General features: G+C 38.7%; 1 protein-coding gene and 1 long non-coding RNA gene across 3 annotated transcripts in view; one reads left to right on the top strand and one right to left on the bottom strand.

The window, feature by feature from the left end:
* Positions 1-20,874, top strand: part of LOC125961470 (uncharacterized) — a 186,349-nt gene that overhangs the window by 118,449 nt on the left and 47,026 nt on the right. The gene's annotated exons all lie outside the window — the stretch shown is intronic.
* Positions 57-19,790, bottom strand: RPE65 (retinoid isomerohydrolase RPE65). The gene is made up of 13 exons (XM_004280749.3): positions 19,690-19,790; positions 17,871-18,021; positions 16,282-16,389; positions 16,037-16,178; positions 12,438-12,585; positions 10,995-11,076; positions 10,624-10,756; positions 10,374-10,513; positions 9,586-9,715; positions 2,756-2,870; positions 2,564-2,658; positions 2,338-2,449; positions 57-1,048 (listed from the first exon to the last, which is right to left on the bottom strand). The coding sequence occupies exons 3-13, from the start codon at positions 16,356-16,358 to the stop codon at positions 897-899; spliced, it is 1,326 nt and encodes a 441-aa protein (XP_004280797.2). The 5' UTR covers positions 16,359-16,389; positions 17,871-18,021; positions 19,690-19,790; the 3' UTR covers positions 57-896.

Raw genomic sequence — 20,874 nt, 5'->3', positions numbered from 1 at the left:
TATATTAATATTGGAAAGTTAATGACAATATTTCTCTTTTTTCACTTTCAGGTGATTGCACAGTGCTTAAATATAATTAAGCAGACGAGGCAACAAAGTATAACCCCCCACACACATATTATTACCCCATACTCTGATTTTAAACAGAAATTATATTTGTCAGTATTTTATGCTCTGTTTTTCAAAAAAATTACAGTCACTACTATATGTAATTGCTTGGATGTTATGTAAGCTTTTAATAGATAACTTAATCTCTGAGAAATTATTTGGTTGAGAGCCCTCAGTGGATTAGAGATAGGTTTCCTCATTGTAAAATCAGAAATAGTAGTAATTGCTTATATTAAATGGAAATGTTAAAGTTTATAAAACTTGAGAATCTTTGAACAATAATATATATATGCATACAATTACAATGATTGTCTTAGATGATAGTCCCTGGTTTGAGAAAAAGTTTGGTTTGACATTTAATAATTAAGCCTTTTTGCAAGATACTGCTTTGACTTAGCAAAGCCACATACAAATCAGGTGTAGAGGACTGGCTTTTAAGTGTTAAAAAATAATTGGAGCAGATAGGTACCTAAAATACACTTTTATAATAGGAATAAAAAAACAGGTTAATAAATCCACATTCATTTGCTCTTTGATTGTAAATATATAAAGAGTTTTTAGTTATGATGTGTCTGTCTCACAGAGAAAGTATGATTACCTAAATATGCACTTTTTTTTAAAAGGAATTGCTTACTCAACTCTGTGCGTTCTGTAAAACACTGCAAAATTGTGTGCATCTGCAAGTTAAAACTCATATACAGCAGGCTGAAACTGAACAGAATTTCACTGCAGACCTGACTATGTTGTTCTGGGTTTTGTCACCAGAAACATATTAGGCTAGAATGTGCTCAGGATTTTTTGAACAGTCCATGAAATGTGACAGGGATGTTAATCTCCACTTCAGCCCTTGCAACTTCACTCAGGTCCTTGGCATTCAGAATTAGGAGATAAGCGGGCTTTTGACCTGCCCCAGGGCTCACCACCACACTCAGAACTACACCTGTTAATCAGAAGTTAATAAGGCAATGTTGAATTAAAAAAAAAAAGCCCATAGCAATAGATTAAGTGTCACTGAAATAATACAGGAAGCAAGGAAGCATTACATTGACAAATAAAGAAAACCAGATGCCTTGATATCTTGCTCTGACTCTTCTACCACCTGGCTGTGTGGTAACCCTGAAAGGGATTTAAAATTTTTCATGTCCCCTGGACTATAAGCTCTAAGGGAGTGACCCTATCTCTCTTGCCCACTGTTGTATCCCAATAGCCTACTGCAATGATTAGAACATAGTAAGTATTCATTAAATTCTTATTTAATGAATGTTTCTGTGTTTTTATCTGTATCATACGATTTAACACCTGTTCTACCTACTGCAAAAAAAAAAAATGTTGTGACAATCAAGTGAAAAATGTATATTAAAAGACTCTGGGAATTCCCTGGTGGTTCAGTTGTTAGGACTCCGCGCTTTCACTGCTGAGGAAGCGGATTCGATCCCTGGTCGGGTAACTAGGATCCCGCAAGCTGAGCGGTGTGGCCAAAAAAAAAAAGACTTTGAAAATGGTAAGGTATATTATTTCTATAATTTCCAAGACCTAGCTGGAAGCCTACTTCCTTCAAACAAAATAAGAACAAACTTTTTGCGGTTTTGACTGGAAAGGCTGTATATGTAAAATCACTTAGTGTAAAACGGCTCTACAACTCTTTATTTTATTCATTTCTCTGTGGTTTTCCATATTTTAATCCCAGAGAGGATAACCTACCTCCTTGTCCCGGATAATCAATAGTTAACTAAGATGACTCTTTGTAACTGAGTTGCTGTTTTATAGGCTGTTGCTCTGGATCCCTTTCTAGCCCCAGCTTACTGAAAGGAAAAACCAAAACTAGAAACACAAAGCCTCATCCTCATTCTCTTGGATCTGTTAGAATACTCAGTTTCCCTCCTTAGAACTCTATCCCTTTTCAGAAATGTATCTAGGTCAGGAAAGGCAAAAACCTAGACCGCATGCTGCTCCTTCTTCCTCCTCTCCTTCATCTAGAGCAGACATTGATGTTCCATCGTGACACCAGATGGTGCTTTAGCATTTTTCCAACAGTACCAAATGAAACCTGACCATAAGATAAAACTTATTCTCAAATAAGTTTAAATTCTTTAGTGCTGTCCCATTCAATAGTATAAAGGATTATTTCTGAACATTAGGGAATAATCAACATAACTCCTCTCCTAATTAACTAACTATATGAACTGCAATGAAAAGAGAGTGTTCAGACACATCTATTACTTTCATTACCGTCATCTTCCTCCAAGGCATCTGGGTGAGAAACAAAGATGGGTTCTGAGGGGTATGAATCAGGCTCTTGCCATACCCAAGTTTCTTTAGTTTTGACGTTCAGCTTACAGAGCTGCTTGTAAGAAAGAAAAGTCAATCAATCAGTCAGTCAATCAGTCAATATGCTCTACTTGACTAGCATGTGACTCAAAGTACTGTTTGAATATTAGGAAGATGGATTAATTACCCTGTCTGGAACAAAGTGATTCAAGCCAAGTCCATATGCGTATGTGTAAGGTTTCCCACCATACTTCTGGTAGTTGATTTGAGGAAATTCAAATGCTGCAAAGTAGAGCACGTGCTTAGGAAAACTCGTTAATCTCTTTGAATGGAACATTTTGTTCTCTCTCATGTGAGGTTTTTTCCTAAATCATCTCACCTTGGCGAGGCCCTGAAAAGAGAACTTCAGGTTCCAGCCAGATGGTCTCATCACTGCACAGAATTGCAGTGGCAGTTGTGTTGGGGAGTGTGACTAAATTCTTGCCTGTGTCAGCCTAAGAAAGAGGATAACAGAAACCTCAGTGATCAGGAAAGAAAAATCAAGCAGCCATAAATATAGTCTTCCCAAGTTTTGTCTCCTGCGTTCTTCATTTCTTAAGTCAACATGTAGGGAGAGGCAGTGCAGAAAACTCTAGAAAGGGGAGCCCAGGAACATGACTGGAAAGCTGTCTGTGTCCACATCAGTCACTGGCTGTGTGTCACTGGGAAAGTCATACAACTTCATAGGCCCTCAGTCTTCTCATCAGTGAAATGAGACTGACCTCGAAGAAAATTTACAGCTCTGAGGATGGGCTCTGGAGAAAGAAGTATTTTTCTGCAGAACAACAAAGACTTCAACCTCTAGGTATCCATACAGTGTTTGTCTCCTTTATAGTTAGGCTATATTTTTATCTTATTTGAAAACAAAATCATACTCGTAAGTTGTCAAAAAAGAAAACAAATTAAAAAACTACTGACCAGATGTTTTCTAAGATCTCTTGTCACCCACATTGCTCCCACGTGATTTTTCAGATTATTTTATGAAAGGAATGAATATCATGAGCTCTTTCAAAGAACATATTCATTTAGTAATACCTGCATCAAATACTTAAATACATGTTTTGTGATGGACTCTATTCTAGGCATTTGGGATATTTCAGAGAACAGAGTCCCTGTCATCATGAAGTTTTCATTCTAATTTGGGAACATAAACAATATAAATATAATTAATAGACAAAGTGTTTAGTACATCATGAATGTGAGGAAAAAGAATAGAGCAGAGTAAGGAGAATCAGAAATGTGAAGAGTAGGTGAGTTGTAATTTTAGTAGGTGGTCAGGGTGAGAGCCTCATTGAAAAGGTGAAATTTGGGATAAAACTTGTAGGAGATGAAGGAAGCTAGCAATGCAGGTATCTGGGGAAGAGCATTTGAGCAGAGAGAACAAACTACAAAGGCCTGAGGTAGGAGTATGCCAAAGGTCCTTGGAGAACATTAAAGAGACCAGTGTGGCTGCACTGACTGAGCTCGGGGGAGAAGAGCAGGAGAGGAGAGTGGAGGGGTAAAGACTGATAGGTCATTGTGAGGTCTTGGTCTTTTTCTGTGAGTGAGAGATGGGAAGTCATTGGAGGGTTCTGAGCAGAGCAGTGGCAGGCTCTGATTTATTTTTAAAAGAATCACCCTGACTGCTCTGTCGAGATCACTTTTGCAGCTCAATATTAAAAAAACAAACAACCCAATCCAAAAACGGGCAGAAGACCTGAATAGACATTTCTCCAAAGAAGACATACAGATGGCCAAGAAGCACAAGAAAAGCTGCTCAACATCACTAATTATTAGAGAAATGCAAATCAAAACTACAATGAGGTGTCACCTCACACCAGTTAGAATGGGCATCATCAGAAAATCTACAAACAACAGATGCTGGAGAGGGTGTGGAGAAAAGGGAACCCTCTTGCACTGTTGGTGGGAATGTAAATTGATACAGCCACTTTGGAGAACAGTATGGAGGTTCCTTAAAAAGCTAAAAGTAGAATTACCATATGACCCAGCAATCCCAGTACTGGGCATATACCCAGAGGAAACCATAATTCAAAAAGACACATACACCCCAATGTTCATTGCAGCACTATTTACAATAGCCAGGACATGGAAGCAACCTAAATGCCCATCAACAGACGAATGGATAAAGAAGATGTAGTACACATATACAATGGAATATTACTCAGCCATAAAAAGGAACGAAATTGGGTCATTTGTAGAGACGTGGATGGATCTAGAGACTGTCATACAGAGTGAAGTTAAGTCAGAAAGAGAAAAACAAATATCGTATATTAACGCATATATGTGGAACCTAGAAAATGGTACAGATGAACCGGTTTGCAGGGCAGAAATTGAGACACAGAAGTAGAGAACAAATATATGGACACCAAGCAGCAAATCACCAAACCACCAAAGCAGCGGCAGGTGGGGGTGGTGGTGTGATGAACTGGGAGATTGAGATTGACATGTATACACTGATGTGTATAAAATGGATGACTAATAAGAACCTGCTATATAAAAATATATATATATATGTGAGAGATACAAAAATAAATAAATAAATAAAATACATGTAAATTAAAAAAAAAAAAAAAGGGGAGATGAAAGAGTGAAATCAGGGAAACCAGTTTGTCTTGTAGTAGTCCAGTCAAAAGAAAACAATGGTTCAGACTAGGCTAGTAGCATTGAAGTCAGTGAGGAGTGCAAGGTAGAGCCAAGAGGATTTCCTGATAGTTAAGATATGGGGTGGGGAAGAGGCATGAAACTGAGAAAGGAGTCAAGAAGGGCTTCAAGGTTTTTGGCCCGAATAATTAAAAGTTGGAGTTGTCACAGCAAAGATGGGGATTACTGAAGGTAATTTTTGGTAGGGGAAGAGGAGAAGTTTAGGTTTTGTCTTATTAAACTTGAAGTGTTTATTGGACAACAAAATAAAGACATGGCATTGGCAGTAGCATATAAGAACCTTGAGTTAAAAGGAAAGTTGGAAGTGAAATTCTAGGCTGCTTTAAAGCATGAGTCTTTACAAAGGGAGTGAACGTACAGATAGAAGATAGAACAAAGGGCTGAGTTCTGGTGCCCTCCAACATTAAGGGGTCTTCAAGAGAGGAATGAGGGGATAGGTGGTGGGGGCAAGAAGAGTTAAAAGAAGGATTTTGTAAGAGGGCAAAATAATAGCATGATATGCATGATTTAATGAAAACAGGAGGAGAGTGAGATATATGAGAGAGGGGGAGAATTGTAGAGTGTTGTCCTGGAGAGGGTGAGGAAGGATGGGAAAGACTAGTTCTGAATAGGATGATGGATAATTCAGTATGAGTACAGATGCTGGTGGGTGGGTAGATGTGGTGGCAGGAGTCTACGTTCTTTTCTGATTTCTTTCATTTGTTTCAGTAAAATAGGAAGCAGAGCCATCAGTTGAGTATGAGTGTGGAGGTGGGAGGTGTTAGAAGGTTGAAGAGAGGAGGGTGTGAAATATTTAACTAGGAAAGTGAAGTTGGGAAATGTAGCAGTAAGGTTTGTTGTCATGTACTTAAAAATGGGCCAATTAACACAATTGTGTGTTTTTAGCACTTAATTTCAGCCTTAGAGGTACAAGCATGGAGTGGGTGGAGGGTTGAATTTAACTAGGATTATGATTTTGACAAATAAGTTCTATAAAGTAAGAAAGAGGGAAGAGAAATGAAGATCTACTCAAGGGGGTGATTACAATGATTAACCATGAAATTGTTATTGAATAAGGAGGGAAGGTAAGTCCTCAAGGGAGTGAGAGATGATGAGAAGGTAATAGGTTCAATAGATTGGAGGTTCCTGATGGGAACTGCAATAGGGCAAGTAATCTTGAAAGATAATAGGTGGTAGTCAGAATGTGTCATGCATGAAACCAAGGTTATGGTAGAAGCACAGTCAATGGTAATGGCAAGGTCAATTGCATGACTGTGGGGAGTGAGTGGCTGAGATAGAATGGAAGACAAAATCAGTGGAAGACGTCATGGAACTGAGAGACCAGTTGTTGGAAGAGTCACCTATGATGTGTATATTGAAATAACTGAGAGTCAGGAGTAGATCAGGGGAGTGTGACACTGAGCCAGAAGGGAGAAGGAGTGGTGGTTAATTGGTGAGAATAATAATGAGGGGTGTATATATGTAAATGTAGACATACCACTTGGCTATATACTTAGCTGAAGTGAGATTTGAAATTGGAAGATTTTAAGGGTGGGTGGAAGGAGCAATGGTCTGGAAGCAGCAAAGTGGAACAAGTGTACCACAACCCCAGGCCCAGTGGTACAAGTGCTGTAGGAGGATGGAAATTGCTGCTGAAGAGACCAGTGTCCTAGAGAGAGTGTCAGATTTTTTGGTAAAAGAAAGAAGGTGGAAGGAACCTTCTGAGAGAGGATAGATGGAATTTTTCTGGTATGTACAATGAATTAAAAGGAAATAGTGAAAGATTTTCAGGATTGGGAAGAGATGGGAGGTGAGGATGGGTCTTGTGAGATTCTGTGAAGTGGGGCCTCGAGGCACTTCATGGTGATTTTGGGAAGGAGAGAGCGGCATGTGTGCATACATACATATTTATACATGTATTCAGTAAGTTCAAATGTTGATGTCGAACACATTACTTATGCGACTGTAACTTTAATGATTTTACTCTGTTGTATCTTATTTTTTCCACCATTAAATTAGGGTTTTTAATGTAAGAGATGTGTAACATTATCTTTGCTTTCCAAACTAGCTCCTTATTTTCACTCTTCCCCCTCACTACTTTTTTAACATGTGCATTTATCCCCTGACCCAGCAATTTCACTTCTGAGAGTCTATCCTATTGCTATATCTGCACATATATAAAATAACATACATACAAAGTTATTCCTTGTGACATTATCTGTAACAGCCAAAGAATGGAAACAACTCTGTTGCTTAGCAGTGAGGGACTTGGGTATGTTCACAAAAAAGAATACCGTGCAGTTGAAGAAAGCAAGATCTTCAATATATATTTTAAAATGAAAAGAAGCAAGGAACAAAAATGTGGATATAGAAAGTTACTTTTTGTGTAAAAATGGGAAATAATAATTATATATATTTATATTTTCTTATATTTGCATAAACAAAGGAAAAGGAAAGACATTAAAAGTTACACACAGAAGTGAAGGGGAATGGTATGGAATGGAGGCAGAGAGAGGTTGGAGCGACACTTCCAGTGTGTACCTTTTTAGATCATTTTGAGTTTTTGACCATTTAAATTCACTGCCTATTCAAAAATAATAAAGGTATATTTTAAAGATATCACTGTTATATTAATCACTAAACTGGAAACTTCACTCATACTCTTTCCTCTCCTTCCTTCAATCTGTTTATCTCTTATTTACCTAATTTATGGCTTATTTTTCTCTTCATTGCCAAACTTTTAAAAGTGCAGGCTATAGTAATTGCTCCCACATTCTCATCAATTGCTCACCTTTATTGCCTTGAAACCTGATTTCTGCCTCCCTCCCTACTCCCCTGGAGATCACTAAATCTGGTTTCTGGCTCTTCATCTTCATTCTTTTCAACTTGTCTATATATAGCAGTGGGCACCAGTGAAACCCTTCTCTTGCCTTATCATGTGGCATTATCCTCTCTTAGCTGTAACTAGGGCCCTTTGGTGACGTTTTTCTCTTTCTTTTTCTGACTCCTCTTTTCTTACCACTTTCTGCACATGGATGTTTCCCCAACTTTTGTGCTTGGCCATCTTTTCTTTTCTTTCAGCATGTTATGGCTATCAAGTTCATCATTTTTAAAATAAACAAATTTGTATGTTTCTTTTAAAACACTCTAAAGTATGAATTTTTCCTGCTAGCAATCTTATCTGTCTTCATATATTTGATCATCATTTCAATTCCAATAACTATCAGCTCTTTTCTTCTGACCCTACTTTGTGTCGCAAGGACCTGCACTTCCATATGAAAGCCTACAAGACGTCTTCACGAAAATGTTGTTGATGCTGATTTTGCTGTTGATGATGATTATAATCAATATTATTTAACACTTACTTTGTGTGAGGGACTATATTCAGTGATTGACATATGTCACCTTGTTTATTGATCACAAAAATCCTGTATGGTGGATATAGATAAAGAAAAGGGGATTTAAAAAGGTTAAATGTCTTGCCGCGAATCAAACCGCTAGAATGCTGGAAGCCCTGGTCAACCTGGGTCTGTCTTGAAGTCAGCCCTTTTACTCATTCTCCCCACTTCCTCATAGTTCTACAATTCAGGTTTATCTCCAAACCTGCTCTGCCTATTATTACATTTCCTATTTCCAAAGGTATCAACACTCTAGACACATAGGCTTAAAGGATCTCTGTGGTCTTTTGCATGTATAAGACTTAATTCATTCTACCATCCAATCAAATGTAAGATCCTTTTAATTCTACCTGTAGGAACTCTCACTTTTGTCGGTTTGTCTGTTCCTACTACCACTACATTTTTCTATCACCTGAGTGATTTTCATTGTCTCCAATCCCAGGTCCCTTATCATCATCCTTTCTTTACTTCCAATACTACTTATACACAACACAGCCTTATTTTAGAAAATCAAAGCTGCAAATAACCTTAGTTATTATTTAGTCCAATTTACTTAGGTTTCTGAGCAGGCAACCGAACTGTAGGGGAACTTGCTCACTGAGTGACTTGCTCAGGGAAGCCGGACATTTAGTAGCAGGGACAACTAGAGTAGTCAGTACGCTTGATACCCAGTCCACCAGCTCTGAATATGGCTTTCTTCTGTTCAAAACCTTGACTATCTCCCCATCACCTGTCAAATAAAGCACAAACCTTTTGGCCTGAAAGCCTTCAAAGACTGCCAACCTACTTTTTTTTAAGCTTTTTTGCCCACTTATTCCACTGTTTTTGCTTATGTTCTAACCAGTTGGATTGCAATCACTTTGAAAGGATTTTGTAAATAGAAGAACAACAGGTTTAGAGTCAAAACCTGGTTTTCGTTTTGACTCCACCACAGTTGGATTTTGCTAAGTCATGTGACTCTTCTGAGCTTCAGTTTCCTAGCTTATAAAATGAGGGAAGTGGAATTAATTTTTAAAGTTCCTTCCAGCTCTGAAATGTCAAGACTTTATGTATAAACACACAGCAGGAGAAAAAGTCCTGAGCGAGATGAAACATTCTGGTTATATCTGAAATCTATGTAGAGGGTGGTTACCTTGTCAGTATTCAAAGGAAGTACGTATCTCCTAACTTCAGGCTGGGGAGCCTTTCTGGCATTTCTTTTCACCTCTTCCCAGTTCTCACGTAAATTGGCTAAATATAAGTAATTATAAACAAATTCAAATCTGCAAAAATAAGAAGTCAAACATGAGGACAGCCAATTACAAATAATTTAGAGACATGCTTCATGCCTTTTAAAAGCACAAGTGCCTCCCTATTCTTCAGACCCCAACCCAGAACCTGCTAAAGACTCAGGAATCCTGGAGCCATTTCTCCTGCCCACTCTGGGTGGAGAAAAGAATCCTGCTCATGGATATGTTTAAATAACAACAGCCTTTAAAACGTTCTGCTCTGTTTCTCTCTCACCATTCTGTCTGTGTCTTCAGGGGCTACTGTCTTTCTTAGTGACCTGCTGTTTTGAAGAAAGCATATCTCTTTTTCCCAAACCCAGACTAGGTGGAGTTCTAGGCTCCCCAAAGGATCTTGTTAAGTTTGAGTGAAATTAAGCTTAAGTTTACTCATCAAGTCACAGAATCTTTTATTTTCAGGTCTGGTTCATGGACCTGATCAGTTTTCAATCATTAACCATAGTTTTGAGGTTCAATTAGTGTTTCTGATTATCTAAACTCCCTACAGCCTTTTCAATCATATTTTGTGACTTAAGCATTCTTCTTGCTTTTTTAGATGTAATTCAGATTAAATATGGAGAGTGGCATCTCCGAAAGAAACCCTAATTTCCAGGAACAACTGGAGATGTAACATTTATCCAATGTCCTTTCTTACCCTTTCCAGCAACAGAGATCCACAACCAGAAACTCACTGTCTTCATAGGTATTGATGTGATGGAAGAGGTTAAAAGGAGATGTCCTGTATTTATTATTGATATACTTTTTTCGTTTCTTGTCAGCAATATGAAGCCAAACCTTGAAAAGTGAAGAGAATATTTTGATGCATTTAGAAAGAAAAAAAAGTGTGCATTATGAAAGACATATTCTTCAGAACCATAAAGCTGACAAATAAATGTAAGACTTACCCCCATGGTTTCATTGGACTCAAAACAATCCATGTAGTTAGCTCCCCAAAGACTCCATGAAGAAAGGAACTTGAAGAGGTTAATTTTGACTGGTGTCTCCACAAAAACAATATAGTTGGGAGTCAAACCAAAACTGTTCAGAAACAGAAATAAACTTGTGAGTGGGAAGGGTTGATTCTCAAACCACAGAGAAATATGTACACATGAGGTATACTCAGTTATATGAATCAACAGTGCCTACATGAAATTAACTACATTTAAATTTAGGTTTCTGCAAGAAAATGTCATGATCAGGATTGGTATCAAAGGTAGGCAAAGCAGATCTTTAAACCTGAGTTTTCCTGAAGATTCATAGCAGGCCTTCAAGTTACCTATGGACATAAGATGGCTTGAATCGGTCACTGCAGGGGAATTGTACAACGATCTCTGACTTGCTTATTGGATCTTCCTTGTCTGAAATAAAGTGGTTTCAAAAGGCTATGGAACAGCCTCTTTTTTTTTTTTTTTTAAATACAAAGCATTTAGAACAGCTTATGCAAGCAAAGAAATACATTTTCAGATCTTGATTTTTTAAAGAGTTTATTTCCATTTTCTCAGTCACTGGCATTTCTTAGAGAAATTTCACGCGGAGCTGCAATCACCCAGGAAAATCCAAATAGCAGCAGATTTGGAAAGTATACTCAAACAGTGTGTGGCAGACAGGGTACAGTGGAGTCACATCTTACATCTGGAGGTGGGTTCTAAGTCAAGGGAGTAAGGCAAAATTTTAGTATGGTCAAAGTGCCTTTTACAATCTCTTAAGTTATCTATAAAGTTATGGCATATGTGTTTTGGGTCCATAGCCCTTTACAATAATTCTTAAGCACATTAAAGTTTATTTACTACTAAGGCAGTGTCTTCAAACCTTAGTGTATATAAGAACCACATAAAAAGTTTCTGAAAATACTGACTATGGGCTCACCCCTAGAATTACTCATTCAGTCTACCTCAGGTGGGGCTCAAGATTTGTATGTAAAAATCCATATATACTCAAATAATTCTATTATCAAGATCATTATCAAATTTCTGGCAATGAATGGAGGATGAATGGAGAATTCTAAAGAGTACTCTCTTCTGTTTTAATATTCTTTCTCTATAGTATATGAGTTAAAAAGTTATGTTTTTAGTTTTGGGAATTAAATACACACAAAATACTTACTACACTTTCATATACATGTGTGTATCCTATTACACATACACATGTTTGTTTAAAATCTTAATTTTGTCTGGCACATGGATAAGTGCTCAATAAATATTTGCTGGATTCGAATCTAAATCTTATATGATCAAAGTCACATATACACTACACCTTTGAAACACTGTAGAATAGAACACGGCAACTTCTTTTTGAAGATGTCATTTCCTGCTATGGTGCTCTTTGGCATTGGTCCCCTGGTAGGGTAAGGGTGAGGGGCAGTTGTCCTAAAATCTGAGAGTAATTTAACTGTCCATATAGTGCTAGCCTGATATTTCTGATCTGACACCCTGTATTTCCAGTAACTTTCTCATGTTACAGATACTTGTTTTTTTTTTTTTTTTTTTGCGATACACGGGCCTCTCACTGTTGTGGCCTCTCCCATTGCGGAGCACAGGCTCCGGACGTGCAGGCTCAGTGACCATGGCTCACAGGCCCAGCCACTCTGCGGCATGTGGGATCTTCCCGGACTGGGGCACGAACCCGTGTCCCCTGTATCAGCAGGCGGACTCTCAACCACTGTGCCACCAGGGAAGCCCCTAGATACTTGTTTTAAGAAGAGTCAAAGTGGTAAACTGACCTGCTTGTAGTGGAGGGATCTTTACAATATTGTAGGCAATTGAAAAATTTTTCCCAAAGCAATTACCAATATTGTAAACAGTCCCATCATTTTCAATGTGGGGGTGAGCAGTGGCTCCATTGACCGAGACATAGTTGCAAAGATCAACCTATGGAAGGAGAACAAACGTCACCCATGTTAAGAGGAAGATCGTATTACACCTTTGATTCCTCAGTCTGACCTCACCGTTACCACTTGCACCCTCACCCTAAGTGTGCTTTCTCTTTCTTTCCATCTCTCTGGGTCTTACCCTCTTTTAAGTCTGTAGAAGTCCCATCTTTAGCGCTGAGCTCTCCTCTGACCCCCATGCTGACCCCTCATGCCTCTGAAATCTTCAAGTTCTCCCTGATTGAGCTTTTCAATTGATGTAGGCCATATATTACTCTGGTTGGTTACTTTCCTTTTGCACATGCAGTTTGTCTTCAATCAGTGACGAATTTGAATCCTGAAACTTCTTTACATTCTCCTTATTGAATTACATTGAATTGTATGCTGATAGTCAATAATTTTCATTTTATAAAAATGGCAATTTTTTATGATACAACCTGAATACCAAATCCAGTATCTTACATACAGAATGAATTTGGAACTGAAAGGAACTTCAGGATTCATCTAGTATAGAAAGTCTTAACCCAAATAGACTTCAGGGGAACCATGAATTCCTGGAGTTAATGGAAACTTTTTGAAGATAGGATTCAGTGCTTTAATTCGTTTTGGATTCTCATAAAAAATTCAAAACCACTAATCTACCACAAACCTCTCAGTTTACATAAGAAGAACTTGAGGTGTCAGAGAGATCAAATGATTTATCTAAGGATGTAGAGCACTAGAATTTCTACCTGGAACCTGCTCAATAAAGATTTATTGAATGAATAATCGATGGAGTATATATTTGTCTAACCAAAATTCTTTCTATGTGATTAGGAGAGTATGTTTTAAAGTATAGGGAGTTTTTAGCACCCTCATTTAAATAAAAGGCAAGACATTCATTCAGTCATTCAGTCATTCATCAAGTATTCCTTGAGCTTCTATTATATGCCAGGTGCTGTGTCAGGGTCTAGGAAAACAGAGATGGCCCTTGCTTTCAAGAACTTCAGTCTAGATTTGCACTGTCCACTATGGTAGCCACATATAGCAATTTAAATGTAAGTTAACCATAATTAGATAGAACTTCAAATTCAGTTCCTCAGTCACAGTAGCCACATTCAAGTGCTCAATAGCACTTGGACAATGAAGACATAGAACATTTCCAACGTTGTAGAAAGTTCCATTTAATAGCACTGTATTAGACCAATAAGCTGGTATACAGTGCAGTAGGTACAAAATGATATCTGTAAAGAAAGGCCATCTAACTCAGACTAGGGGATTAGGCAGGGCTTCTCAAGGGCAATGACTCCAACACATGCTTGAAAGATGAGTAAAATTTACCAGATGGAGAAGGATGACAGTGTGTTCTAGGGAGTAGGAACCCTAATGTAAAGGCATAGAGTCGCAAAACGTGAATGCTGCTTGGGGATTACTAGTCATTCAGCATGGCTGTGGTGATACACACACATGGAAGAGGAGAAATAAAATGGGCCAGCCACAAAGGTCTGTGCTTTTAACTTTATCTTGGAAACTATGGGTGCACTAATTGGAATAACACATTTATACTTGCATTTTAGAAAAGAAAATTGCTTCTACTGAATTAAGGAAGCTGTATTTAAGGGAATCGGGCTGGAGGCAAAGGAACTTGTTAGGAGTCTATTTCAGTAATAGTAAACCAACAAAAAAACACTCAAAATTTTAAAACTACATTTTTATACGAAGTCAGGGTATAGTGCTGCTCACAATGAAACCTGACTCCTAATAAAGTCTATTCTGGAGCCATACCATGAACTTCACACTTCCAATTAAATTACTATAATTGGATTCACTGTCAAAGTCAAATGGATGGTTTAGAAACTCAGCTTCAGTATTTCTCTAAATGATCTACACATACACTCATATGTGGTTTCAAACATACATCTAAACTAAGAAAGAGCTATCGAGAATATGTTAAGCCTTAGTAAAATAGTCTGTTGGGGATTATAAATCAGCTTGTGATATTGAGACCCATTGTTGGGACTCCTTTTCCTTTCTATTCCTACTACACTGAATATCTAGTTCTGGTCTTCAATTCCACTTAACTGGTCTCCTAGCTATCCCTTATCTCTTTTGTCCTCCCATACAGCTTACACGTGACTTCCAGATTAAATAACCTAAAGTACAGCTCTGCTTATACCACTTCCCTGAACAAAAACTTTGAGTAGCTTCCCATCAGCTAAATGACTTATTCCAAATTTTTGTCCATTATTCAAACTTCTAGTTTCACCCTACCCTGTGTTTCACTATTCCCCTTGACGTGGCATGCTTTAGATCAGTAGTTCTCACCTGGGACTGCTATTGCCCCCTAGGGGGAGAGTTGGAAATGTTGGTGAGCATTTGGAGTTTGTACAATGATTGAGGACATGTCTGGTGTTTAGTAGGTAGAATCAGGGATACCAAACCTCTGCAGTGGGTGGGACAGTCCCCACAATGATGAAGTACCACCGGCCCAACGCCACTGCCACCTCCATTGAGAAATACTGCAAATCTAGCCAAATAAATTATTCTTTATCCTCCAGTTTCCCACCTCTATACAGCTGATCATGGTACTCCCTGTATATGAAATGTTCTTTCTCCAAAATCAATGAAGTTGTGCCTTCCCTTTAACTTCTAACTCAAGTGCAAGACTTTTAAACCTTCCTTGATCTGCCCCACTTCACATCCACCAACTACTGCCAGAAGCAATCTTTGTTCTTTCATAGAAGGTTTTCCCTCTGTGAAAAGAGTCCTCACATTCTGTGTCCTATTATAGTTAAGTAATGTATCCATTTGATTTCTCCACCTAGGTGTTAAGCTTTCTGAAGACAAGAACAATGCCTTGCAAATAGTTACATCTTAATAAATATTGGTTGAAAATGTAGATCTATCTTATCAAATGCTGCACCAAGATTGCCTAAGTTCTCATCAAAATTTATCACTTTTTAATACTGCTGACATGTTTCTCTATGCTTTTTCATTTAAGATATAGCTTTATTTCTAACAAGAAGTGTCTATAAGAAGGGGCAAGTTGGTACAACACACTTTCCTAGAACAATGAATGGTAGGGTTTTCAATATTAAATGTGCCAGTTCCATGCTAGTCTATAAAAACCATGAAGAGCAGGGACGATGTTGTCTTACTCATTGGTATATCTTTTGCATCTAGCATAAGTTCTGGTACATGGAAGGGACTCAATAAATATTTGTGTCACAAATAAATATGTTAGGCATTTTATACGGTTTTCCTCCAATCCACATAATAAATGTTTAAAATTTCACAGATGGAGAAACAAAGTTTGCCCTATGTCACATTGCTAGTAGTTGATGACAAAGCAGGGATTTGAAACTTAATCTCTCTGGCTCTCAAATTCTTCAAACCCAAATGCACAGCTGATTTAATTCTAAGTTGCAAACTCTAAATTCCCTGAGCTATATAGTCTGAGCACTGTGTCCTACCTGCTTAATTGTCTCCAAGGTTTCGGGATTAATCTTTGTAATGAAGTTGGTCTCTGTGCAGGCATAGTAATCTTCCCCCACTGGGTAGATATTAACAAGGGCATTGTCAGTAACCTCCACTCCTCGAAAGTAAGAAAAAAACCTGCAGAAGCAAATGGATTTTTCAGTCCAGTAACTTTCAAGCCATGAGAGAAAAAGGGCTAATGTAAAATGTCTTTAATAACATGCAGTTGGGTTTCAGTAACCTGGAAAATATATTCTTGCAGGGGTCTGGGAAAGCACAGGTGCCAAATTCTGTTATGACGATCCTTTTCTCAGTCATTGCCCGTACGTAAGCATCAGTGCGAATGAACCTGAAGGACATTGAGACACGGGAAAGGGTCACAGACAAGGGCAATTAGTGTAGTCCATGGGGAGCTTAGAATGGTCATTCTATGTGACCTCCTAAAGTCAGAATCATAAATCCACAACATGAAGAATGAAGAGTCTCGTAACTTTCTTGGGGTGACTGAAGGAGAAAGAGACAATGTGCCACGAGCTTAAATTTATGTCTTATAAACTTCACAGTGACATATGAGGAAATCAAGGTTCAGAGAAATTAAATGATCAGCATATGTGGCCAGAGCCAGAAAACATGCCTGTTCCATATCACACTATGCAGCCCCATGGGTAGTTCACATTGGACCTCTGACTTCCTGTAGCCTATAATTCAACAATCTACACTGAGCGGGGAAGTATAGAACATGTTATGCTGAATTATATTCCTTTCAATCTTCCTCATGTCCCTCTTATGTTTTTCTTCAATTTAAAAATTTATTTTGCTACTTTTAAAAGTAGATATTCTTGAATCTGGTCTCTTGCACAGGCAGACCTCCTGAACCATATCTCCCAGACTAGATGGCATACGTTGCCTAGGATTTCTCATGTGGAGAGCCAATTAAAATCTGATTTTGCACTTTCATAAAGAGGAAAAAGTACCAAGGTCTTTAGGAGGCATATAAAGGCTTTGCCTGACCTCCAAAATATGCTTTCATAACTAAATTTCTGCTTGACCTGATCTGTTTCTCTTCTATTACAGTCCAAGTTATCCTGACTACTGCAAGACTCCATTTATTCTTTCTTTTGATGTCTCTTCAGAATGCCTGAAATCTGTGGTGATCAACAAAGCTGCTAACAGGCCTGAATATTAAGGCATAAGACAAACTATTTATTGTGGTGTTAATGAATCTTTGTAATGAAATTGCAGTGATGGCTTAGGGCTTCAAGCCTTTTAGCAACAATCTTCTGTTTTTAGAAAACTTCTCTTTCTTGTATTATTAAGACATATTTGGTCCTTGCCTCCTTTGTAACACCCCTCCCTCCTTCCCATTGGCCTTTCTGATTATAAAAAAGGAAAGACATCAAGAGACCCATGGTTTAATAATAATAACTATTATTATTATTAAATGCTTCCTATGGGCTAGGAACCATGTTCTCATTTAATCCTTGTAATAAACCCTGAAGTAAATTCTCTTATTTCTCCCATTTTTATAGATGACAAAACAAAGAATTAGAGACTAACATCTTGCCAAAGGGCACCCACCTAGGCAAATGGTATGTAGGGCATATGGGATTTGAAGCCAGGCGTGTCAGACCCCAAAGCCCTAGTTCTTAGCTGCTTCTTTATCCCATAGTACATCTCCGAGGTGTCCATACAGACTCACTGGCCCAGGAGGATTCTGAGTGGAGGCGAGTATAAAAGTCTCCTCTTGGGTTCAGGAGGTTGAAAAGTACCTGGAGGGAGGAGCTGAGATAGGTCCGAACCCTAGGAGGAGTGGGCCCTAGTGTTCTTTACCTTCTGTGGTATGTGACGTGTCCTTCTTTAAAGTCAAACTTGTGCAGGAGAGCTTGCCCATCAAACAGGTGGTAAAATGGCTCAGATCCAACTTCAAAGAGTCCTGGCCCACATCGAAGGAGACTGCCGGTCAACCAGAGGGGGATCCTGCCTGTGATGAAGGCAAGACTCAGAACATTGCTTCTTACCCCTGCCCTTCTCACCCAGGTAAAGAGCAGTGATTATCTAAGCAGCCCGATTGGGCAGCCTCTTACTTTTAAAGCTGGCAGGCATTTCCATTCCCAGTTCTCATGGCGGGTAGCTCTCAGGAAATGCCTGCTGGCCTACTCTCCTTTCACTAGGAGACCAAGTGGTAGGAAATGTGGCAACATCTCAGAGTTTAGATAAAGGGTTGGAAGGAGACAGGGAAAAGTATCTCGAATGGAATGGGATTCTCCATCTAACAGATTTCCCCAGCTACCAATACATTTGCCTTTTTACTGTCTCACTTTTAAGAAAAATTTCAAATTTCTTGATATATAGGAGGGATGGATTAGAAGCAGGGATATAGATACTAAACAAAGATGTGTCTACAGAACAAACCATTTAAATGAAACAACAAGAATACTGGCTTCTTAAAATATAGACCTATATTCCTTTGAGAATATGGGCTACTGTCCAGATAAAGGTCAACCTGCTATAGCAGAAAGTGCAAAGGGCTGTCAGAGACCTGAATTCTGGTTCAGGATTTGCTATGTGCCATCTCTAGGCCTCCGTGTCCTTCTCTGCAAAATGAGGGGCACACAAGAAAGGCCTTAAGTCTGTTCAGTCTAAACAGTTAAGTTTGTGCCCTTTGATCCTTTGAAAAGTGCAGCATTTGGCAGTGTTTTTATAATCCTTGCTATTAAAAAAAAACACAAATGTATTATTTTATATAGCTCAATTTCAGCAGCCCACTTTACAAGGATGTATATTTCTGATAAAAATTTGAAAAGAAGGCATGGCTTAACTAAAAGGCACAGCATTAATTTGATTGCTAGAACCTAGATTGTTAGCATCAGAATCTAGTTGAGAAAGAGCACCGGGCTCATTCCTTCTATTTTGCACAAGAGACAATTGGGAGGAAAGAGACCTGCCCAGGCTTTGGACCTTCCTATAACACCATGTCTAAGCAAGGATGCTATGTGGGTCATGTGGTGACTTTGGATAATGATAGCAGTAGTAATAATAACAACCATCTATTGATAACTTTGTGTTGGATACTGTGTGAATCTTTCGATTTACATTATCTCATTTAATCTTCACAACATCTCGATGAGGTAAAATTTGGTTTATGGTAGGTGAATGAATTGAGACTCAGAAAGTTTAAATAACTTGTTGAAGGATTCACAGATAGTAAAATAATAGAGCTACAGTTAGCACCTACATCTGCCTGACTCCAGAACCAAGACTTCTGATATAATGGGCATGAAACCTACCACGCTTTATTGTCATATTCCCAGATGCTTGTCACCAGGCCTTCATTTATTCTGCAACTGATAGAACAGACATTTACAGGACATTTTCTATGTGCCAGGCACTGAGCTAGGCACTGACACCTTAAAGATGACAAAGGTATAGTCCCAGTTGTTAAGGAATTCCAGTTAGGTAGCATTTTTCTATATTAGAGAAGTAAAGAAAAGAGGAAATGGGTTCTTAGCATAAAAAGCCCAAATGTCCAGATTCCTCTCTCTGTAGCCCACAGGGGGAGCCCGTTCTGAGAGATGCCAATGAATAAGGAGACAGAGAAGAGAGATTGAGACAGAAAAGAGAAGATGGCTTCAAGATAGGTGAGACCAACCTGTAACATGAGCTGTGAGCGGTGAGGACAGTTCCTCCACAGTTTCAAACAGTTTCTTGTAACCACCAGCAGGATGTTCGACTCTGAAATGGTGGAATAATGAGGAAGAATCTCATGTGGAATCTCAGGAAGTCCACGGAGATAGAGGCAGAGCTCCAGGAGAAAAGATGCTCTCTGCTCAATGGTGGTGCATACTGCCAGTCTAGCCTGGGCTGGGAGCACACAGTGTTTTGGTGTGGTGTGGTGGTAGAAATGTATCAGGTTGGCAAAAGGGCCCAGGTCAGTGCTCCTCCTTTGATAAAGGAGAAAATGACCTCCCTTTTAATGCCACAGTGGACTTGCTTGCCCTCTGCAGTTTTCCCATATTTCTGAAGACAAGTCAAAACATCCCGCCATTGTCACTTCTCTTCCTGACCGAGTCCTTCCTACAGAATTAGCCTGCCCTGTCCCTACCCTCAGCTTTTACTGCATCATTTATTCTCTTGCCTTCCAGACAGTCTCATTCCTCTCTCTCTTATGCACTGGGAGACCACAGGTTTGGGGATCAATTTGTCATCCTTTGTTATTCACCCATATTATACCATCACTTCTTCCCATCATCTCACTTCATCACCAATCTCCAAGAGCTACAGTACATTTTAAATATAGTCAGACAAGGAGATTTAGGTCTTATGTTTTTGATTATTTTCTCCCTTCTCACTTTGGCTCCATTTTATAACTTCTTAGAGTGAGAGCTGACCAGACTGCCTAATTATGATAGTTATTTTTTATTAAGGACTTACCATGTGCCACATACTTTTAAAAGGACTTTGTATGCTATTCGTTCATTTAAATCTCACAACACCATAATGGGGGTAAGTACTACTCATTCTATATACGGAAAAGCCAAGACTTCAAAAAGTAATTTGCCCAAAATCACACAGCTAGGAAATGGCTGGGCAAGAAGTGGAACCCAGGTCTGCCTTATTGAAATCTTCATGCTCACTACTACTTCCAAGGCCCATTCCAAGCCACACAAACCCCACTGTAATTTAGACCTGAATTCTAGATATTTGCTTCAATACATAAAATAGGAATAAACTCCCCAACCATGAGCCAAGGCCTTCCCTAAAGGGGTCATCAATCCTCTTCAGGAGCTCTTGAAATAGACCATTTACCATCAACACACTAAGGAATTAAAAAAAT

Source organism: Orcinus orca, chromosome 1 (genome assembly GCF_937001465.1).
Source record: "Orcinus orca chromosome 1, mOrcOrc1.1, whole genome shotgun sequence".
NCBI classification, from domain to species: Eukaryota; Metazoa; Chordata; class Mammalia; order Artiodactyla; family Delphinidae; genus Orcinus; species Orcinus orca.
Note: the sequence above shows the minus strand (reverse complement) of the source record. Positions and strands in the feature narration are given on the sequence as shown.

Coding starts and splice junctions, on each gene's coding strand:
- RPE65 (XM_004280749.3), bottom strand. CDS start 16,358: ATGACTGAGAAAAGGATCGTCATAACAGAATTTGGCACCTGTGCTTTC. Junction 12,586..16,036: donor CCTTGGAGACAATTAAGCAG/GTAGGACACAGT, acceptor CTCCTTCCATAG/GTTGATCTTTGCAACTATGT. Junction 10,757..10,994: donor AAGCCATCTTATGTCCATAG/GTAACTTGAAGG, acceptor GTTTCTGAACAG/TTTTGGTTTGACTCCCAACT.